This window comes from Salvelinus fontinalis, chromosome 2, assembly GCF_029448725.1.
Source record: "Salvelinus fontinalis isolate EN_2023a chromosome 2, ASM2944872v1, whole genome shotgun sequence".
Classification (NCBI taxonomy): Eukaryota; Metazoa; Chordata; class Actinopteri; order Salmoniformes; family Salmonidae; genus Salvelinus; species Salvelinus fontinalis.
The window spans coordinates 34,037,331-34,058,255 of NC_074666.1; the positions used below are offsets into that span (position 1 = coordinate 34,037,331).

Sequence of the window (20,925 nt, forward strand, 5' to 3'; positions counted from 1 at the left end):
GTGAGCTGAAATATTTGAATGAACACTGGATACACTGTCACATGGTCCCTGTCTGTCTGTGTGTAATGGGACTCCTTAAGGAGACAGATTTCAGTTCGGTATCTAACCACAATTAGAGATTCAATGAAAGCAGCTGATAAAATGAAGTGACAACTCCACTAATTATTCTCCTTTACTATTTAATCCTTTATTCAAAAGGTATGGAAGTTTGGTTCGTAACTTTGAACGCTAACAATCTTCTGTAATCCATCATACCCATACAGCATTCCAGCTAGCAGCAACAGTGTGATATAGTAAAACAGCTGTTGACTACCTCACTGTACAGCAACATGCATGATCTCTTTTGATAGTGCACAAATGTTTAGTGCTGGTTCAAAGCTAAATTAATGTTATTCAAGAAAGCTGACTGGTTTCTGTTTGTTTCTAGTCTCTGTTCAACCTGCTGGAGTTCCAGAGGCTGGTGCTGCATTACTCCCCTCCTGCCAGAGTCCAGGACCTGCCTCGCAACCAGAAGGTGAACCACCTATCGTCCTCCACTCACCCAGACAACTCATATCAACTCTCAGCAGTGAAGCTTAGGTCAAATCCACCGGACCAATACGCTACAGAGATAGTGGCACTGAAAAACTCCCCTTCTGTTAGGAACATATGTTAAACCCTATAGGCGATAGCTGGGGAAAGGTCCGGTTAGCTCTCTCCTGACTTTGAGATCCATGGCCCTCAGCTGGACAGCTGTCATTCCTGTTAGCCTCTGAGCTGGGCAGTGGCCCTCTGAAGAGAGGCTTGACTCTCTGGGTTGTAAATACCCTCACTGTGCAACATCTCTATTTGGTTGCAGCATGATCTGATTTCCCCCCAGGTTCCAGTGGTTCACGCTCCCGCTGACTGCCCTGTCTATTTAGCCCCCCCCCCCCCCCCCCCCCTCTCTCTGTAGCAGCTGCAGTCTTTTCCTCATTGGTTTCCACAACTGCGACAATGGTTTCCTCATTGGTTTCCACAACTTATCTGCACAGCACGTTCCTCCCATCCGCTTCCCATGGAGCACTCCATAGGGTTAGTGGTTAGCGCACATCTGCCGATCTGGGATAAGCCTCTGCTGCTGTTGCCATATAGCGACAGTCTAAACAGTTTGCGCATTATGCCCGAAATCTTGATGTTTTTGTTCGTCATGGTCTTTGGGCAGGTTTTTTTTCCAGCTGTTTGTGAAATAATTTTTTCTTGAGGCAAGTTGAAGTTCGGTAGCCAAAGTCTACCCCCCTTCTTCGGTGATTGGTCAACAGTACTACTCCTAGTAGGAGTGGAACATGAAGTGTTTGTTTTCATTCAAAGAGAGAAGACTAGTTTTCCTGCACATATTTTGACTTGAGAAACTCAGACTATTTTGAGGAAGAGTTTCTGGCTATGTTGTTGCTACGGCATCTCGTGGGGCAAATGGTAATATTGCCCCTTTTTTATCGTTTTTCAACAGAAGGGCTCCCATACTCAGTCCTTTTAGGGCTTGGACCCTAACCTGTCATCAATAGCCGCAACCCTTGAGCACCGAGAGAACCTTGCTCTAGTTTTCTTTTAATCTGCTCTTTTCTGTCAACAAGGCTCGACTTCGAAGCAAGGCTTTGCTCTTTGCTTTTAACACCTACCATAGGCTTAGTGTGTCATTTATAACTCATTGCCAGTAGTTGTGGTGCAGCCATCCAGTCAGTGTCCTACTGTATATAGAGCAGTGGAGGACACCCTCTGGTTGTCACATCTCGCACCAGCTCAGATTTACTGGGTCAGCTAAGGATCCAACAGAAAAACACATTCCCTCGCATAAACTGGGGATATACCCGTTCTTCCTATTTTGATAGGTACATTACCACCATCATAAAGCACTGAATGTGAAAATATTATAATAGTATTACTTCTCAATGCAGTCTCTACGGTCTGAAAGATGGTTAACATTAAAACTCTGGAATATGACTGATTTGGAAACCATTATTCCCTTACTCTAGAAGGCGAGTTGTCATGGTAACTGACATCCCTGTGTGTTGTTCCTGTTGTCGTTCCTTAGGAGCACAGGAACCTGCCCTTCATGCAGGAGCTGAGAAACCTTTTCTCACTCATGGTGGGTTCTAAGAGGAAGTACGTTGACCCATCGCGCGCCGTGGAGATCCTCAAGGATGCCTTCAAGTCCAGCGAGTCTCAGCAGGTAAACCTCCTAGCTATCACTCTACCATTCAAATGTATTTATAATGCCTTTTTTACATAAACAGTTGTCACAAAGTGCTTTACAGTAACCCAGCCTAGACCCCTCAAAAAGCAAGCAACAGCACAGTGGCAAGGCAAGAAATTATTTATGAAGCCAGCTATGCCATCCATAGTCATCCAGACATCTGGTGTGATCAAATTCTGTGTATTATTTGATCCAGAAAGTGTAACTATGGGTACATGGACAGGGCTAGAGGGGCTTGCTGTAAAATAAATGTCTGCTCTTTGAACATCTCATTCCAAAATCATGGGCATTAACATGGAGTTTGTCCCCCTTTTGCTGCTATAACTTTCCACTAGTTGTTGAAATATTGCTGTGGGGACTTGCTTCCATTCAACCACGAGCAGTTGGAGTTCCAATTCATCTCAAAGGTGTTCAATGGGGTTGAGGTCAGGGTTCTGTGCAGGCCAGCAAAGTTCTTCCACACCGATCTCGACAAACTATTGGACTTCACTTTGTGCACGGGGGCATTGTCATGCTGAAACAGGAAAGAGCCTTCCCCAAACTGTTGCCACAAAGTTGGAAACACAGAATTGTCTAGAATGTCATTGTATGCTGTAGCGTTAAGATTTCCCTTCACTGGAACTAAGGGGCCTATCCTGAAACCATGAAGTAAGAAAAAAAAAGATCATTATTCATCCATCAAAATGTACAGTTGGCACTATGCATTGGTGCAGGTTCTCATGGCATCCGCCAAATCCAGATTCGTTCATCGGACTGCCCTGTGGTGAAGTGTGATTGATCACTCCAGAGAACGCGCTTCCACTGCTCCAGAGTCCCAATGGCAGCAAGCTTTACACCACTCCAGCCAACGCTTGGCATTGCACATAGTTATCTTAGGCAGCTGCTCAGTCATGGAAACCCATTCCATGAAGCTACTGACGAACAGTTCTTGTGCTGACGTTACTTCCAGAGGCAGTTTGGAACTCGGTAGTGAGTGTGGTTGCAACACATTTCAGCACTCGGTGGTCCTGTTCTGTGAGCTTGTGTGGCCTACCACTTCGCAACTGAAACGTTGTTTCTCCTAGACGTTTCCACTTCACAATAACAGCACTTACAGTTGACCGGGGCAGCTCTAGCAGGGCAGAAATCTGACGAACTAAATAGTTGGATTGGTGGCATTCTATGACCGTGCCATGTTGAATGTCACTGAGCTCTTCAGAAAGGCCATTCTACTGCCATTTGTTTGTTTTTTGTATAAAAAAAGTGGGTGCTAGGTCAGCTTTAGTATTGCCGATTGTGGCTTCTATCAACTGCCAATGCTTGTCTATGGAGATTGCATGGCTGTGTGCTTGATTTTATACACCTGTCAGCAAAGGGTGTGGCTGAAATGGCCAAATCCACTAATTTGAAGGGGTGTCCACTTACATATCTGATATACACTATATACACAAAGTATGTCTTTGTATACCATTGTTTTATCAGTAAGTAAATACATGATTAGAATTCTCTCCTACCTTCCCATTGTCCCTTGTCTCTTTGGCAGAGGACTGACCCCTCCCTTAACTATTTGGCTGAGTCAGCAAGGGTAACAAGGCCCAGTGAAACAGCGGAAGTTGGAACACCAGGCCCTCCCCTGTCCCCCTGACACCATCAACCACGCTTGTCTATAATGTTAATCCCTAGAACACGATTAGCTCCTTTATGCTGTAATGTAATGGTAATATTGTTCAGTGTCTGTTCAGTGTCTGCCCCCCAAAACCTAATAATGATGAGCTAATGTTTCTGTTAAGGTCCTGTGAGGTCGGCCGTCTGCCCACTGTACTCATCAGTAATGTCTGCAGTGCGCTCTGCTCTTGCCCCTTCGTGTGTCTGGGGTTAGAGAAGCGTTGACCCCAATCAGAGGGTGCAGTGGACATCTGTAAAGGATCCTCTGGGCTGTTGGTTGCTTTTGAAGCCTAACAATTACATTTGACCCAACTGGGGGAATATAAATCGACTTTGGCAATTTACGAGTCCCTCAGTATAATCCCACTTACCTTCTTTCCATGTTTTAAACCTTGGCTAAGTTCTCTAGGTCTAGGAGTTCTAGGCCTATTATATTATACAGTGATTTTAAGTGATTGGACCTGTGCTGCTGGGCATAGTTGGAGCCTGTGTAAACTCTTCACTCCTTACAGTTTCCCTTAAAGCATTGTTCTAATTGTCCGGTCTCTCTATGTTGTGCCCTGAAAGCAGCTTTCTAATTGGTTTGTCTTTGTGTGCTACTTGTAAGTAGTGTTGTAATTGGTCTGTTTCTCTCTGTGTTCCCGGAACAGCAGGATGTCAGTGAGTTTACACACAAGCTGTTGGACTGGTTGGAGGATGCCTTCCAGATGAAGGCAGAGGAGGACAGGTATGGAAAAACACCTCGCTAATGTCACACGCATCATATAAAGGCACATGAAACACACACACACACACACACTGTGATTAATCCTCCTAGGGGACAATGGGACAAATGCCCTCTGTGTTTTCATACAGTATGTACCGTAGTGAATTTAGTAAGAATTTTATGAAGGTACCTGTGCAAAAGGGGCTAGGATCATTATTCACATAGCTTAGAGGCCTAAACATCCTCTTCCACGTGTGTGTGTGTGCGCACACTGTGACACCCCAGTGTGTGTTTTGACTCTGACCTCTTTCCGTTCCCAGAGAGGGTGAGAAGCCAAAGAACCCGATGGTTGAGCTGTTCTATGGCCGCTTCCAGGCTGTGGGGGTTCTGGAAGGTAAGAGAGGGAAGCAAACATGTTAGAACGCCCCTGGTGTAGGAGGATAGATGACTGGAGAGTGATAGAGAGATGAGGCTCAGCCGTCTGTAGCAGTAGCAGCAATGAGAGAGGGAGAACGTGTACTTGCCCCCGGTAATGAAAGGTGACCTTGTTTTAAAGATGCACTCTCAAATGTTTGTATAATTTCAGACAGTAGTTTTGAAAGTGGTGCTCACGAGCCAAAGGTGGTCCCTGTTTTTGTGTGCTACGTCATCAAATTGTGTACTAGGTCATCCATTTCGTATGATATGTTCGTCCTTTTTTTTGTCCAATTCGTATGATTTATATTGCGAATCCAATTCGTACTATATCCTCCTAGGGTCTATTGACGCATCAGTACATCAATCTAAGTTACATAATAAAAAAATCCCCATCAAAATACGTCAGTTTTAAGCTAGAGAGGTGTTTTTTTGCATTGGGTGCATCTCAATCCACTGCATCCGCCGCCAGTGTCACACTTCCGCATCTGCGGTGAAGGGTGGCAGAGCTAGAGCGGTGTTTGTCCAGACCATGCGATGTCCCAGAAATCGGTCTTCTTACGAAAATGTCTGTAGCGTCCGAAAAGTTTGAACTACAAACTATTATGACCACTCTCATGAACACGATGCTGTTCTCACACAAGTGTCACAAGAATCGTCTGAAGGTAACCGGTACCGGTTTTAAAAATTAATGGAAGTATGAAGGTAGTTTTGTGACTACCCAAAAAAGGGGTTAAATATCTCCTAGATATAGGACAGACACTTCAAAACCTTGTTTCTTATCATTTATTTTTGGACTGTCCTTTTTGCCATTTAGGAATGTTATTTTAAAAATGTATACGTAAAGGGCTCCTAAAATTCAAAATCAAATAGCTAAATGATCCATCTTAACACAATGCCATATGTCAGCTCAGCCCCCCCAACCTGTGAGACTGTAAAGAAATATGTTATGAATTTGTTGCGCTTAAGATCCTGGAGGTCATCTTTAATGAGATGTGGCACATGTAAAAGTACCGGGGCTGCAGAGCATTGATCCTGGAGGACCTTGACGTCTGATTGACATTGTGCTTATTATGCATGACAATACTGGCTCAGAACCGCCAGACACAAAGCTGGGCCAGCAAGGCAGCTTCTGCTCTTCTTATGACCTTCATGCCTCATTTGCATGTCCGCTAGCATTCCCTCTCCACTCCCTGGGTTCAGTTTTTTTTTCTGGTCAGTCAGCACTCAGGTGCTGTAGTCAGTGCAGTGGGTCGGCTGAGGCTCTGTGCTGTATTTAGTCAGTTAGTGGATGTGATGGCCACATCTGGGTTCAAATGTTATTTGTCTTCTTTGTGTGGTTGAGCTTGCCTGGCGCAATGGACCAATGGAAAAGGTATAAACCCTGCCCATCTGGCATCCCAGGCAGGCTCAATCAAATACTTAAAGCATTTGAAACTTAACAAATCCTATTTGAAACCAGGCCTGGCTGATAAATTAGTGTGAAATGGGTCTCTCCTCTCTCACAAGCCTGGGCCACTTTCTCCCTAGCCTCCCCATATGGCACGTGCTCGCAAGCAAGCTAGGGCTAGGCCATGGGGCCGCACCTCGGAGGAGTAGAATTGCATAATCGGGTTCAACTGCCTCTACCAAATCCCAGTGCTTCTTTAATTAGTTGTTGGTTATGGCCACAACTGTTATTGTGAGGTACATAAATGTAGTTTACATTTCTGTGCTCCTGTTCCCTTCCTCACAGGAAAGAAGTTTGAGAACACAGAGATGTTCGGGCAGTACCCTCTGCAGGTGAATGGCTTTAAGGACCTGCACGAGTGTTTAGAGGCAGCCATGATCGAGGGGGAGATCGAGTCCCTACACTCATCTGCAGAGAACTCTGCCAAGTCTGGACAGGAGGTCAGTGCTGCTGCTCTCTGAAACGCACCAACAACAACTGACAGTGGAGTTTGGCATTTTAACCGTAATAGATGTGTAAAAGGGAGAATGAAACTCAAAAACATCTTCCAAATCTATGGTTATTCACACAATGTACAGGCAAAAGAGAAGTACCATTACGCTACTGTTCAACTACCAAATGTTATCAGTAGCCCACTAAACTGTGATTGCTGATCCTGAACACTGGGGCTTAGTCCTCTCCTGTACTCCCTGTTCACCCACGACTGCGCGGCCAAACACGACTCCAACACCATCATTAAGTTTGCTAACGACACAACAGTGTAATAATTATCCACTACAGAATGCTGTGTCTTTGTTAGATCTAGTTAGATGTATTTCACCATTCCCATGTTCTGATCATCGACAACGATGTGACAGCCGAACAGGCCCAATTAACATCGACGGGGCTTTAGTGGAGTGGGTCGAGAGTTTCAAGTTCATTGGTGTCCAAATCACCAACGAACTATCATGTTCCAAACACAAGACAGTTGTGAAGAGGGCTTCCCCCTCAGGGGACTGAAAAGATTTGGCATGGGTCCCCAGAACCTCAAAAGGTTCTACAGCTGCGCCATTGAGAGCATCCTGACCGGTTGCATCACCGCCTGGTATGGCAACTGCTCAGCATCTGACCGTAAGGCGCTACAGAGGGTAGTGTGTACGGCCAGTATATCACTGGGGCCAAGCTTCCTGCCATCCAGGACCTATATAATAGTTGTTGTTGTTTTGTACACTGCTGCTACTCGCTGTTTATTATCTACAGTTGGAATCGGAAGTTTACATACACTTAGGTTGGAGTCATTAAAACTCGTTTTTCAACCACTCCACAAATTTCTTGTTAACAAACTATAGTTTTGGCAAGTCGGTTAGGACTTCTACTTTGTGTTTGACACAAGTAATTTTTCCAACAATTGTTTACATACAGATTATTTTACTTATAATTCACAGTATCACAATTCCAGTGGGTCAGAAGTTTACATACACTATGTTGACTGTGCCTTTAACCAGCTTGGAAAATTCCAGAAACTTATGTCATGGCTTTAGAAGCTTCTGATAGGCTAATTGACATAATTTGAGTCAATTGGAGGTGTACCTGCGGATGTATTTCAAGGCCTACCTTCAAACTCAGTGCCTCTTTGCTTGACATCATGGGAAAATCTAAATAAATCTGCCAAAACCGCAGAAAAACAATTGTAGACCTCCACAATTCTGGTTCATCCTTGGTAGCAATTTCCAAACGCCTGAAGGTACCACGTTCATCTGTACAAACAATAGTACGCAAGTATAAACACCATGGGACCACGCAGCCGGCATACCTCTCAGGAAGGAGACGCGTTCTGTCTCCTAGAGATGAACGTACTTTGGTGCGAAAAGTGCAAATCAATCCCAGAACAACAACAAAGGACCTTGTGAAGATGCTGGAGGACACGGGCACAAAAGTATCTATATCCACAGTAAAACAAGTCCTATATCGACATAACCTGAAAGGCCGCTCGACAAGGAAGAGGCCACTGCTCCAAAACCGCCATAAATTAGCCAGACTACGGTTTGCAACTGCACATGGGGACAAAGATCGTACTTTTTGGAGAAATGTCCTCTGGTCTGATGAAACAAAAACAGAAATGTTTGGCCATAATGACCATCGTTATGTTTGGAGGAAAAAGGGGGAGGCTTGCAAGCCGAAAAACACCATCCCAACCGTGAAGCATGGAGGTGGCAGCATCATGTTGTGGGGGTGCTTTGCTGCAGGAAGGACTGGTGCACTTAACAAAATACATGGCATCATGAGGTAAGAAAATTGTGGATATATTGAAGCAACATCTCAAGACATCAGTCAGGAAGTTAAAGCTTGGTCGCAAATGGGTCTTCCAAATGGACAATGACCCCAAGCATACTTCCAAAGTTGTGGCAAAATGGCATCAGGACAACAAAGTCAAAGTATTGGAGTGGCCATCACAAAGCCCTGAGCTCAATTCCATAGAACATTTCTGGGCAGAACTGAAAAAGCATGTGTGAGCAAGGAGGCCTACAAACCTGGCTCAGTTACACCAGCTCTGTCAGGAGGAATGGGCCAAAATTCACCCAACTTATTGTGGGAAGCTTGTGGAAGGCTACCTGAAACGTTTGACCTTAGTTAAACAATTTAAAGGCAATGCTACCAAATACTAATTGAGTGTATGTAAACTTCTGACCCACTGAGAATGTGATGAAAGAAATTAAATCTGAATTAAATCATTCTCTCTATGCTTATTCTGACATTTCACATTCTTAAAATAACGTGGTGTTCCTAACTGACCTAAGACTGGGAATTTGTACTAGGATTAAATGTCAATAATTGTGAAAAACTGAGTTGAAATGTATTTGGCTAAGGTGTATGTAAACGTCCGACTTCAACTGTATGTATAGTTACTTCATCCCTACCAACATGTACAAATTACCTCGACTAACCTGTACCCCCGCACATTGACTTGGTACCGGTACCCCCTGTATATTGCCTCGTTATTGTTATTTTGTGTTACTTTTTAGTTTATTTGGTAAATATATTCTTAACTCTTCTTGAACCCCACTGTTGGTTAAGGGCTTGTAAGTAAGCATTTCATGGTGATGTCTACGCACATGTGACAAATACAATTTGATTTAAAACGGCCCATCTTGGCCTACTTTAAAAATTGACGGGCACTTGAATAATTCCGGGGATTCAGTGGGGGACCGACAGACTCCCACAGCGTTGGCCTAGCCTGTGACATCTGACCTTTGCTATGACCCTGCTAGCCTGGCGTTGACCCCTGGCCGGGGTTAGCCTTGCCTTGGTCGCCAGCCCCACATCACAGCAGCTGTGACTAGCTAATTACTAGTCCCCCTCACATCACAGATGGACCTGGAACTGAGCCCTCTTTACTGGACCCAGTATGCGAAACATTAAGAACACCTTCCTAATAGTGAGTTGCCCTCAACAGCCTCAATTCGCCGTTGACTGGATTTCTTTTGGATGGTTGACTATTGTTGATACACAAGTGTGAAAAAACCAGCAGTGTTGCAGTTCTTGACACACTCAAATCGGTGCGCCTGGCACCTACTACCATACCATGTTCAAAGGCACTTAAATCTTGTCTTGTCAATTCACACTCTGAATGGCACACACACACAATCCATGGCTGTGTTTCAAACTCAAAGTAGACAGCCCTCTGCCCTAAACCCTCAGCCCTTGAATGTTGTTTTACATCGTCACGTCCGAGTATACCTTAAATGTCCCTTGCCCAAGTGAGAGAGAGTGGTGATCGGAGAGGCACGGTCCTTGGTGGAAATCTTGAAGTTGAGCTTAAAAACAACTAGCCTAAAGCTATTAATGTACCTAGTAAGCTAACATAGCTAGGTAGCCCTCCTGTCAGGTAGCTAGCTACAGTTACCCATAGCTGGCTAGCTAGTTTTATAGTTTAGTAATATTTATTCCAAAACATTTCATAATTGCAAAAAATGCTTATGAATCTAGCAACGTTTTATAGACTCCTTACTATGAGACTAAGCCAATTTGCCAAATAAATTATCTATAAACTCAGCAAAAAAAGAAACATCCTCTCACTATCAACTGTTTGTTTTCAGCAAACTTAACATGTGTAAATATCTGTATGAACATAAGATTCAACAACTGAGACATAAACTGAACAAGTTCCACAGACGTGACTAACGGAAATGTAATAATGTGTCCCTGAAAGAAGGGGGGGTTAAAATCAAAAGTAACAGTCAGTATCTGGTGTTGCCACCAGCTGCATTAAGTACTGCAGTGCATCATCTGCTCATGGACTGCTCACCAGGTTTGCCAGTTCTTGCTGTGAGATGTTCCACCAAGGCACCTGCAATTTCCCGGACATTTCTGGGGGGAATGGCCCTAGCCCTCTCACCCTCTGATCCAACAGGTCCCAGATGTGCTCAATGGGACTGAGATCTGGGCTCTTCGCTGGCCATGGCAGAACACTGACATTCCTGTCTTGCAGGAAATCATGCACAGAACGTGCAGTATGGCTGGTGGCATTGTCATGCTGGAGGGTCATGTCAGGATGAGCCTGCAGGAAGGGTACCACATGAGGGAGGAGGATGTCTTCCCTGTAACGCACAGCGTTGAGATTGCCTACAATGACAACAAGCTCAGTCCGATGATGCTGTGACACACCGCCCCAGACCATGACGGACCCTCCACCTCCAAATCGATCCCGCTCCAGAGTACAGGCCTCGGTGTAGCGCTCATTCCTTCGATGATAAACGCGATTCCGACCATCACCCCTGATGAGACAAAACTGCAACTCGTCAGTGAAGAGCACTATTTGCCAGTCCTGTCTGGTCCAGCGACGGTGGGTTTGTGCCCATAGGTAACGTTGTTGCCGGTGATGACCTGCCTTACAACAGGCCTACAAGCCCTCAGTCCAGCCTATTGCGGACAGTCTGAGCACTGATGGAGGGATTGTGCATTCCTGGTGTACTGTATCTGTCCCGCAGGTGTGATGTTCGGATGTACCAATCCTGTGCAGGTGTTACACGTGGTCTGCCACTGCGAGGACGATCAGCTGTCCGTCCTGTCTCCCTGTAGCGCTGTCTTCGGTGTCTCACAGTACGGACATTGCAATTTATTGCCCTAGCCACATGTGCAGTCCTCATGCCTCCTTGTAGCATGTCTATGGCACATTCACGCAGACGAGCAGGGACCCTGGGCATCTTTCTTTTGGTGTTTTTCAGAATCAGTAGAAAGGCCTCTTTAGTGTCCTAAGTTTTCATAACTGTGACCTTAATTGCCTACCGTCTGTAAGCTGTTAGTGTCTTAACGACTGTTCCACAAGTGCATGCTCATTAATTGTTTATGGTTCATTGAACAAGCAAGAGAAAGTGTTTAAACCCTTTACAATAAGGATCTGTGAAGTTAATTCATAAAAATATATCTTTGAAAGACAGGGTCCTGAAAAAGGGCGTTTCTTTTTTTGCTGAGTTTATATACGGATGGACGCTCAAATTTGTTGGTACCCCTCCACAAAAAACAATGAATGCACAATTTTCTCTTAAATTGTTTATTACATATTTAATAGAAATCAGACTTTGCTGTTGATTTTTTTTTTTTATTCAACATAAATAATGTTGTTCAACGTAAATAATGAAACAAATGAAAATGGCATTGACAAAAATGATGGGACCCTTAACCTAATATTTTGATGCACCACCTTTTAGAGGCAATCACCTCAATCAAACATTTTCTTTTGTTCTGCACCTGTTAACAGATAGTTTGGCCCACCCTTCCACCCTTCCTGAGAAAACTGCCCTAGCTGTCTCAGGTTTGATGGGTTCCTTCTCCAGACTGCAAGTTTCAGCTCTTTCCATAGATGTTCGATAGGATTCAGATCAGGACTCATAGAAGGCCACTTCAGAATAGTCCAATGTTTTGTTCTTATCCATTCTTGGGTGCGTTTTAGCTGTGTGTTTTGCGTCATTATCCTGTTGGAGGACCCATGACCTGCTACTGAGACAGAGATTTCTTATACTGGGCAGTACGTTTCACTCCAGAATGCCTTGGTAGTCTTGAGATTTCATTGTGCCCTGCAAAGATTCATGGCACCCTGTGCCAGGCGCAGCAACGCAGCCCCAAAACATAACTGAGCCTCCTCCATGTTTCATTGTAGGTATGGTGTTCTTTTCTTTAATCTTATTTTTTTCGTCTGTGAACATAGAGCTGATGTGACTTGCCAAAAATATCCAGTTTTGACTCATCTGTCCAAAGGACATTGTCCCAGAAGGATTGTGGCTTGTCAATATGCATTTTAGCAAATTCCAGTCTGTTTTTTTTTCTGTTTTTCTTTCAAAAGTGGAGTCCTCCTGGGTCTTCCATGGAGCCCACTTTCGCTCAAAAAGTGACAGATGGAGCGATCAGAAACTGACGTACCTTCACCTTGGAGTTCAGTTTGTATCTCATTGGCAGTTATGCTTAGTTCTTTTTCTACCATTCGCACTATCCTCCTGTTCAATCTGGGGTCGATTTTCCTCTTGTGGCCGCGCCCAGGGAGGTTGGCAAAAGTTCCATGGACCTTAAACTTGTTAATAATATTTGCAACTGTTGTCACAGGAACATCAAGCTGCTTGGAGATGGTCTTCTAGCCTTTACCTTTACCATGCTTGTCTAGTATTTTCTTTCTGATCTCCTCAGACAAATCTCTCCTTTGCTTTCTCTGGTCCATGTTCAGTGTGGTGCACACAATGATACCAAACAGCACAGTGACTACTTTACTCCATTTAAATAGGCTGAATGACTGATTACAAGATTGGAGACGTGTGATACTAATTAAAGAAACAAATTAGTTTGAAATATCACTAATCCAATTATTTATTATCTTTTCTAATAGGTACCAACAAATGTGTCCAGGCCATTTTGGAATATCTTTGTAAAATAAGCAATAATTAATCTCTTTTCACAGCTTCTTTGCTTTATTCTTTGACATACCAAAGGCATGCAAGTATACATAATAAAATAGCTTTTAATTCCATCGCTTTTCAGGAGGAATTAAGCATTATTTCAATGAGCTGTAAGGGTACCAACAAGTAAGTGTGTGTGTTAGGGATGCACGATATATCGGTGAACATATCGGAATCGGACGATATTAGCTAAAAATGCCAACATCGGTATCGGCCCGATGTCTGTCTAGTTTAACGCCGATGTCAAAGCTACCGTGCATACCTATATAACGTAGGTACAGGACGTAGACGCCACGTAAAATGTTGCGCTACACGTGCAACACAGCATTCTAACCTAGCCCACAATGTCTGCTGTGTGGATAGAGCAGTCAACAAGTTGAGCAGTCCTTTGACAACTCAAAGGCGAAATCCGTTAAAGCCAAGATAATGGAATTCATTGCCCTTGACAATCAACCGTTCTCTGTCCTGGGTTATGTTGGCTTACGCCGACTGGTCGAGCACCGGTACACACTACCAAGTGTGCTATTTTTCCGATGATGTTGCCCTACCGGAGTTACACAGTAATAGTGTCACTGCTATTAGCTTCACGACATACATACTATGGAACTCCGTTTGGGTCTTTTTTGCGTGTCAAAAAAGATACAGTAGCACTGTCAAAGCTGTACAAAAAAAGTCTGCAAACACCGGCCATTTTCATTATTCGTAGCAATGGTTTAGGAATCCTTGTGAGTAAGTATTAGCTAGGTAGCCACTTGTTGTTCGCCTATTGAAATTGAACTTCAGTTCATGAAAATAAATAGCTAGCCAGCTACTTAACCCTGTTGCCCAAAGTTAACGTTATAAGCAGCCAACTAGCTTCATCTGGCTAGTGAAGCTCGACCAGACCGGATTATAAGGATTAGGCACAATAGTGGAATTTGCAAGTTGCCTTCAAAATAAAAGTATGTCATTGACAGTGATGCAAATGAATACAAATAGTAGTACTTTTATTTTGAAGGCTAAGCGCAAAGTCAACTACGGCAACTGTGGCTAATCCTTATTGTGGCTAGCTTCACATAGATGGGTCCGACCACCATTAATCAAATAAGAACTGTCTTATAAATTAGGGTTTATTTCACATGACACTTAGCAATATAGTTAGCTAGCTAACTATAACTAATCAAACATTGTTGTTTTGCTATGTTTTTGGTGAAGAACTACATAGTTTGCATCCATGAGCTAGCTAGCTTTTTTTTATGACCAGCACTGTACATGCGCTAGACAACTTTTCCAGCATCATAGCATACGTATCGTTGTGACATATGAAATACGAGTGATAGTGTAATCAATGTGTAATAACTACGTAAAAAATGTATGAACGCATTCAATTATTATTTGACGTGCAGTTATATTCAGGTCCTGATTGGTCAACAAGCTTATTTGACACGTCAAATAGTGTTGTTTTGACGTGCATCTTTTTTTGACACGCAAAGACCCAAAATGGCGTACCATAGAAATCCTGATTGAGAATGAAACGACTGAACAAATGAACAACAAAACAGCACAGCAAGTAAGTGAAAGAAATAGGTTTTGATTATGTTTTTCTGGTAATGGAGACCTAAGTAAATGCCAGCAAAATAACTTTTTTGTGTGTGTAACCTTTTATTTAACTAGGCAAGTCAGTTAAGAACAAATTCTTATTTACAATGACGGCCCAGACTACGCTGGGCCAATTTAACGCTGCCCTATGAGACTCCCAATCATGGCTGGATGTGATACAGCCTGGATTCGAACCAGGGACTCTAGTGACTCCTCTTGCACTGAGATGCAGTGCCTTAGACCGCTGCATCCATGTGTGTGTGTGTTAATGCTTAAAAGGCCACAAAAATGTTAAATATCGGGTATTGTTTTTTTTTGGCAAGGAAAATATAACATATCGCTTTCGGCCAAAAATGTAATTTCAGTGCATCACTAGTGTATGTGTTTTAGCAAGTTAGCTTCATACTTTTTTATGACATGCCGAAACTTCACGGCCACCAGAGTTTGACATGTGACTACAGTTTGCATTGAATTGTGGGTCATATCAACCCCGCAAGTGAAAAGTTGTTCACTTGCTCCCTCGAGCTAAATTGATGGCCGAGGAGGCAACGTTAGTGAATTGGACCTCCCCTTAAGATGGCAGTCAAACTGTATCCGGTTTCGATGGGGATTCCCCCGAGGGAAAGTGGATAGCGTAAGGCCTGAGGGGTTATAAATGTGTTTGGACCGCAGCCTGTTTCTCAATTGTCTCAAGGCTTAAAAATCCTTTAAGCTGTCTCCTCCCCTTCATCTACAATGATTGAAGTGGATTTAACAGGTGTAAGGGATCATAGCTTCATGGAAAGAGCAGGTGTTCCTAATGTTTTGTACACTCAGTGTATATACCATCGACGTCTGCTTGGACATAAATAATAGACTGGAGACACAACAATATTAGTGGGACAGGCGAGTCATGTAGGAATGATTTCTAAGCACGCTACTCAAAACTACTCATTAAGAAGGGCCCAATTAAAACATTCTAAAATGTGGTGTTTATGGAAAACCAATGACTCATATGACCTATTTTAGAAAACAGGAACTCAATTATAATGACATATTTGGAATTTCCCCCTCAGCATTGGTTTACCGAACTTCCTCCTGTCTTGACCTTTGAACTGTCGAGATTTGAGTTCAACCAAGCCCTGGGTCGACCTGAGAAGATCCACAACAAGCTGGAGTTCCCCTCCATGCTGTACATGGACCGGTAAGGAAAATGTTATTCAACTCGCATATCAAAGAAAATTGTGTGTGTTGTGTTTAGGGCCTTTTTCTCTGACCCAGATTAAGCATATTCCTGGCCTAAAAAACACATTCAACGGAGATTCTCCATGTATGATTTCTGTTTTATTTCATCAGGTATATGGACAGGAACCGAGAGATCACCAGGATTAAACGAGAGGAGATCAGGAGACTGAAAGAGCAACTGACTTTACTTCAACAGCGTCTGGAGAGGTACAGTAAACTGAGCTAGGCTTTCACACACACATGGGGGGGTAAACCATAAAGAAATTATATAACTATTCATTCACAGACCGGTTTGGGTTGTCACTTTTCCGTCTACAAGGGTATTTTAATGTTTGATTTCTTACATTAAAATAATTCCTTCATGACAAAAATGGCGCTCAACCATTTTTATAGTAAGAAAACTGCTAACAGCTGAAAACTGCTAGCTAACTTTCTAGCACAACAAGTCAACAACTTCAGGAGGGCAAGCTTGCCAAATAGACCCCTAGAAATCGTCCAACTACCTCTAGGGACAAAAGTAAGAACTGCAATTGAAGCCAAAAATATAGAGGATAATAATTATTCTTCATTAATGTAATGTTTTTTTATTTTTATGAAATGGAGGCATACTAAGACGAAATAAAACGTGACACTGTACGGTTACATGCACACAATAATGCAATTATTGTGGATAGTCAGATTTAATATGATAGTTAGTTCTAAATGTTAATATGATTTTGGGCCTCCCGAGTGCCGCAGTGGTCTAAGAAGTCACTACAGACCCGGGTTCAATCCTGGGCTGTATCACAACCAGCCGTGTTCGGGTGTCCCATAGGGTGGCGTACAATTGGCCCAGCTTCGTCCTACTGCCATAATCCATTTTAATATCGAATTATTAGTGTGCATGATGCAGGACATTAAGAAATTTATAAAAATTGTTGAATTGAACAAATAACTGCAAATGGTAACCATTGGTTGAGTACCAGATTCTGATTCCTATGTAAAGTTCTATAAATAAGACTGTCAGTTTTGTCCTCCTATTATTTTTAGTGAAAGTTTGGTTGAACAGTATGGAGAAAGCCTATTAAAACTACCCAGACAGCATATTTAGAAATGTTATTATTCAGAGACATTATATACCATCAAAAATATGATAAATATTGAGATATTTTGATCATATCGTCCAGCCCTAACACGTATACACCTACACACACACACCTCTGTTTACTTTCTTACATTGATAAACTATCAAAATGACTGGTCATTCCCTAGCAACAGTCATAGCAACAATACAATACCCACTCCTGGAGACAAAACAGAACAGTGTAATCATTAACGACTGGTTTTATTTCTGGCATTGTTGGTATGTACAACATGTCCCCAGCAGTCACATTCTGTTCACAATTTCTCACTTTCGTAATGCATTTAACATTTTATATGCTGGTATGGTGTTTATAGATGCTCTTTCACTTTATAGATAGTCTTTCATCCTCTCTCTTCCCCCTCTCTCTCTCTCTCTCTCAGGTATCTGAGCTATGGCTCTGGTCCCAAGAGGTTTCCTCTGGCAGATGTCCTGCAGTACGCCATGGAGTTTGCCTCCAGTAAGCCAGTCTGCACCTCTCCCTTGGAGGACCTCGACACATCAGCACCCCCCGGTGGCACAACGGGGCAGCTGCTGCCCGCTCTAAGGCAAGTCATGCAACACCATGCAGCTACAACCGCTCCTTGTGTCAGGATTTAAGTGTTCATGTGTACATGTTTCTGATACCTTTTTTTTCTCAGTAATTCTGTCTTATTGAACTGTTAAATAAGTGGGATTCAGAAGTACATAGTTGTGGTTTTGACTTCTTCACACTCGTCTGCACCTGACATTACAGCACAGCCGAACAGGGTCCCTCCTGCACCCTTCCAGAGGGTTTGTCCCCCGCCCCCACCCAAGCTCCCTCCACACAGCAGAGGGTGCCCATCCACAAGCCCTTCACCCAGTCCCGACTGCCCCCTGACCTGCCCATGCACCCAGCCCCACGCCACATCACTGAGGAGGAGCTCCGGGTGCTGGAAGGCTGCCTGCACCGCTGGAGGAGTGAGGTGGAGAATGACACCCATGGTACGTACGACCTCTGGCCTCAAACAGCCTCGTATAATACAGCGTCTTGTTTACCTCCATCTGTCTCATATGCTCTCAAGCACACAAATATCTTAATTCTAATGATGGGTTGATTTTGCTTCTCCAGATCTTCAGGGCAGCATATCCAGAATCCACAGAACCATCGAGCTGATGTACTCTGACAAGTCCATGATGCAAGTAAGAGATGCCCTGCCTAAACCTGACGAACCACCTTCACACAAAAAAAATGTTTTTCACTGGCTGTAATACTTAAACACCAATGGAGGTGTTATTGTCTTGATTTGAGAGCACTCACATTTAACACACATTGAGTTAACACAACTCAGCGGATTGCATTGTGTTCCTGGTCACTCCTTTCCCCCCCCCCCCCCCCTGCTGGCTACCAGGTTCCGTTCCGGCTGCATGCGGTGCTAGTGCACGAGGGCCAGGCTAACGCTGGCCATTACTGGGCCTACATCTACGACCCCCACCAGCAGCGCTGGATGAAGTACAACGACATCTCGGTCACCAAGTCCTCCTGGGAGGAGCTGGTCAGGGACTCGTTCGGAGGCTACCGCAACGCCAGCGCCTACTGCCTCATGTACATCAACGACAAGAAGCCTTTCCTCATAGAAGGTAGCTACCGCTCACTGTAGATAAATATATTTATTTGGCTTTTGCCTCTCTTGTTATGGTATACTGTATTTTCTTTGTTCTTGTGTTAAAAAGCAGTAATTGCAGCTGTAATCACTATCCTTTCAGAGTATGTAATTAGGACATGGGCAAGCTTGTTGGTTATTCTTAGGGTCTGTTTATGCTGTACGTGCACAGGACTTTCCATTTCTGAGCATGTTTATAATATACACCTGGTGACTGTAGCTGACTGCCTGGTTGTGTGTGTGTCTCTGCAGAGGAGTTTGATAAGGAGACGGGTCAGATGCTGAGTGGTCTTGATAAGCTCCCTTCGGACCTGAAGGCATACGTGAAGGAGGACAATGGCCTGTTTGACAAGGAGATCGAGGAGTGGGACACCCTGCAGGCACGCAAGGCCCAGCAGGAGAAGCTGGCCCTGGCTGCAGCCACTGCAGCAGCAGAAACAACAACATCCCATCAACCTATGAGCACAGAGCCCAGTCCACCAGACAGCTGGGGTGAGGACCAGGGGTCTTCTCTACAACATTTAAACACTACTGAGCTGGTCTGGTTACGCCTTGACCAAAGTTTCTGGAAGTGTGACAATAACATTTCCAGGCCAGCACAGTTGGGGCCAATTGGCACAATAGTGTGTAAATTATATTAGGCAGATACTCATGACATTTGTCAATGAGAGACTTGTGCTTCCACTGCAGTGTTGGTTTATGTGTTTGTGTCTGTGTGTGGTTCCTCCAGGTCCTCAGCAGGACCCAGAGTACATGGAGCAGCCGTCCCCCACAGACGACTCCAAGCACCTGCAGGAGGACACAGAGAGGGCCATCTCCAAGGCTGCAGCCGAGCAGCAGGAGGAGAGGAGCCCTGAGGGACTGCTTACTGCAGTAAGACCAAACATCTCTCACACACACACACACACACTCGGACGCATACACCTCTTAACCACGTTAACCACTACTCCTACGCTTCTGTTACTGAACCACGTAGGCCTACCCCAGTTAAAGTTCTTAATTTCCCCCTTTTTCTTAGTTTCTCTTTCTGTTTAACGTTGCCCACCATGCCTCTCGCTCTTTCTTGTTTGTTCTCTCGCTCTCTCCACAGTCCAGTGGAGGGAGTCTCTCCCCACCCCTTCCCCCCAAACCCCAGTCCGATGTCCAGGTGGACACTGAAACCCCCCTCGCCCCTCCCTCTGACCCTCAGCCTGTGGATCCTTCCCTCACCCCTCGCTCTGACCCTGACCCCCCCATGGAGGATGAGCCCCTTTCCCAGCGTACAGTAGAGGTTGCCATTCCCCAGGTGGGAACCTTTGTCATCGAGTCAGAGGAGGGGGGGTACGATGATGAGGTAGCGCTCGACACTCAGCTCACCCAGCTGACTCTTCTTTGGTGTGCTGAAAAGTCTCTCTGCCTGTTTGGTGATTAGAATGAGGAGATGTTCTCCTCTTGGCTCTTTTTATAGGGTTTTCACACTTGAGTAAATTTTCATTTAGACCAGTCTTCAAACCAGAGTCATGGTTAGCTCAGTGCAAGTTTCTCACAGTTGGCATTTTCACCAAACTTCTTGGCAGACCAAGATAGGAGTGCTATATTAGACTACAGTCAGTGTACTATCCTAGAAGATGAAACTAGCCTTGGGCTAGCTTTAAAAACATATTGTGTGAAAAGCCTATCCCTGTCAAGCCTACCTGCATCTTGCAACAGAAGCGCTCTCTCTCTTCTACACAAAACAGAAGCCTTCGGTTCTCATCCGAGATATATGGACATAAATTTCACCTAAACATCGACTCAATTGTCTGGAGAGTTTATTTTTAACTGCATCTCGGCAGCAAATGTGAGAAGTAAATGAGATTTGCACAGTTTGTATTACTATTGCCAACATAATTTTTGATACATAGTTGATAGTTGATACATACTATACTCTTGAGGGGAAAAGAAAAGTACAAGTTGAATAATGTAAGCGCTTTGTCTCACTGCTCCTAACAATAAATGATTTGATTTTGCTTGGTTTGGCATTTTATAGTAGTGTGTGGTGAATAATGTT

The 20,925-nt window shown here is 44.0% G+C and overlaps 1 protein-coding gene across 6 annotated transcripts in view; it reads left to right on the top strand.

Annotated features, from left to right (window-relative positions):
* Positions 1–20,925, top strand: part of LOC129817498 (ubiquitin carboxyl-terminal hydrolase 25-like) — a 40,924-nt gene that overhangs the window by 8,474 nt on the left and 11,525 nt on the right. For 2 of the 6 annotated variants that reach the window (XM_055872804.1, XM_055872830.1), the window contains exons 6-19: positions 428–514; positions 2,051–2,188; positions 4,507–4,583; positions 4,883–4,956; positions 6,712–6,866; positions 15,983–16,110; positions 16,263–16,358; positions 17,655–17,819; positions 18,008–18,237; positions 18,365–18,435; positions 18,645–18,873; positions 19,149–19,388; positions 19,627–19,769; positions 19,987–20,229. In XM_055872804.1, coding sequence (XP_055728779.1) covers positions 428–514; positions 2,051–2,188; positions 4,507–4,583; positions 4,883–4,956; positions 6,712–6,866; positions 15,983–16,110; positions 16,263–16,358; positions 17,655–17,819; positions 18,008–18,237; positions 18,365–18,435; positions 18,645–18,873; positions 19,149–19,388; positions 19,627–19,769; positions 19,987–20,229 — 2,076 coding nt within the window. The remainder of the gene's footprint in view (positions 1–427; positions 515–2,050; positions 2,189–4,506; positions 4,584–4,882; positions 4,957–6,711; positions 6,867–15,982; positions 16,111–16,262; positions 16,359–17,654; positions 17,820–18,007; positions 18,238–18,364; positions 18,436–18,644; positions 18,874–19,148; positions 19,389–19,626; positions 19,770–19,986; positions 20,230–20,925) is intronic. The other 4 variants (XM_055872840.1, XM_055872850.1, XM_055872821.1 and 1 more) reach the window with 3 other exon arrangements.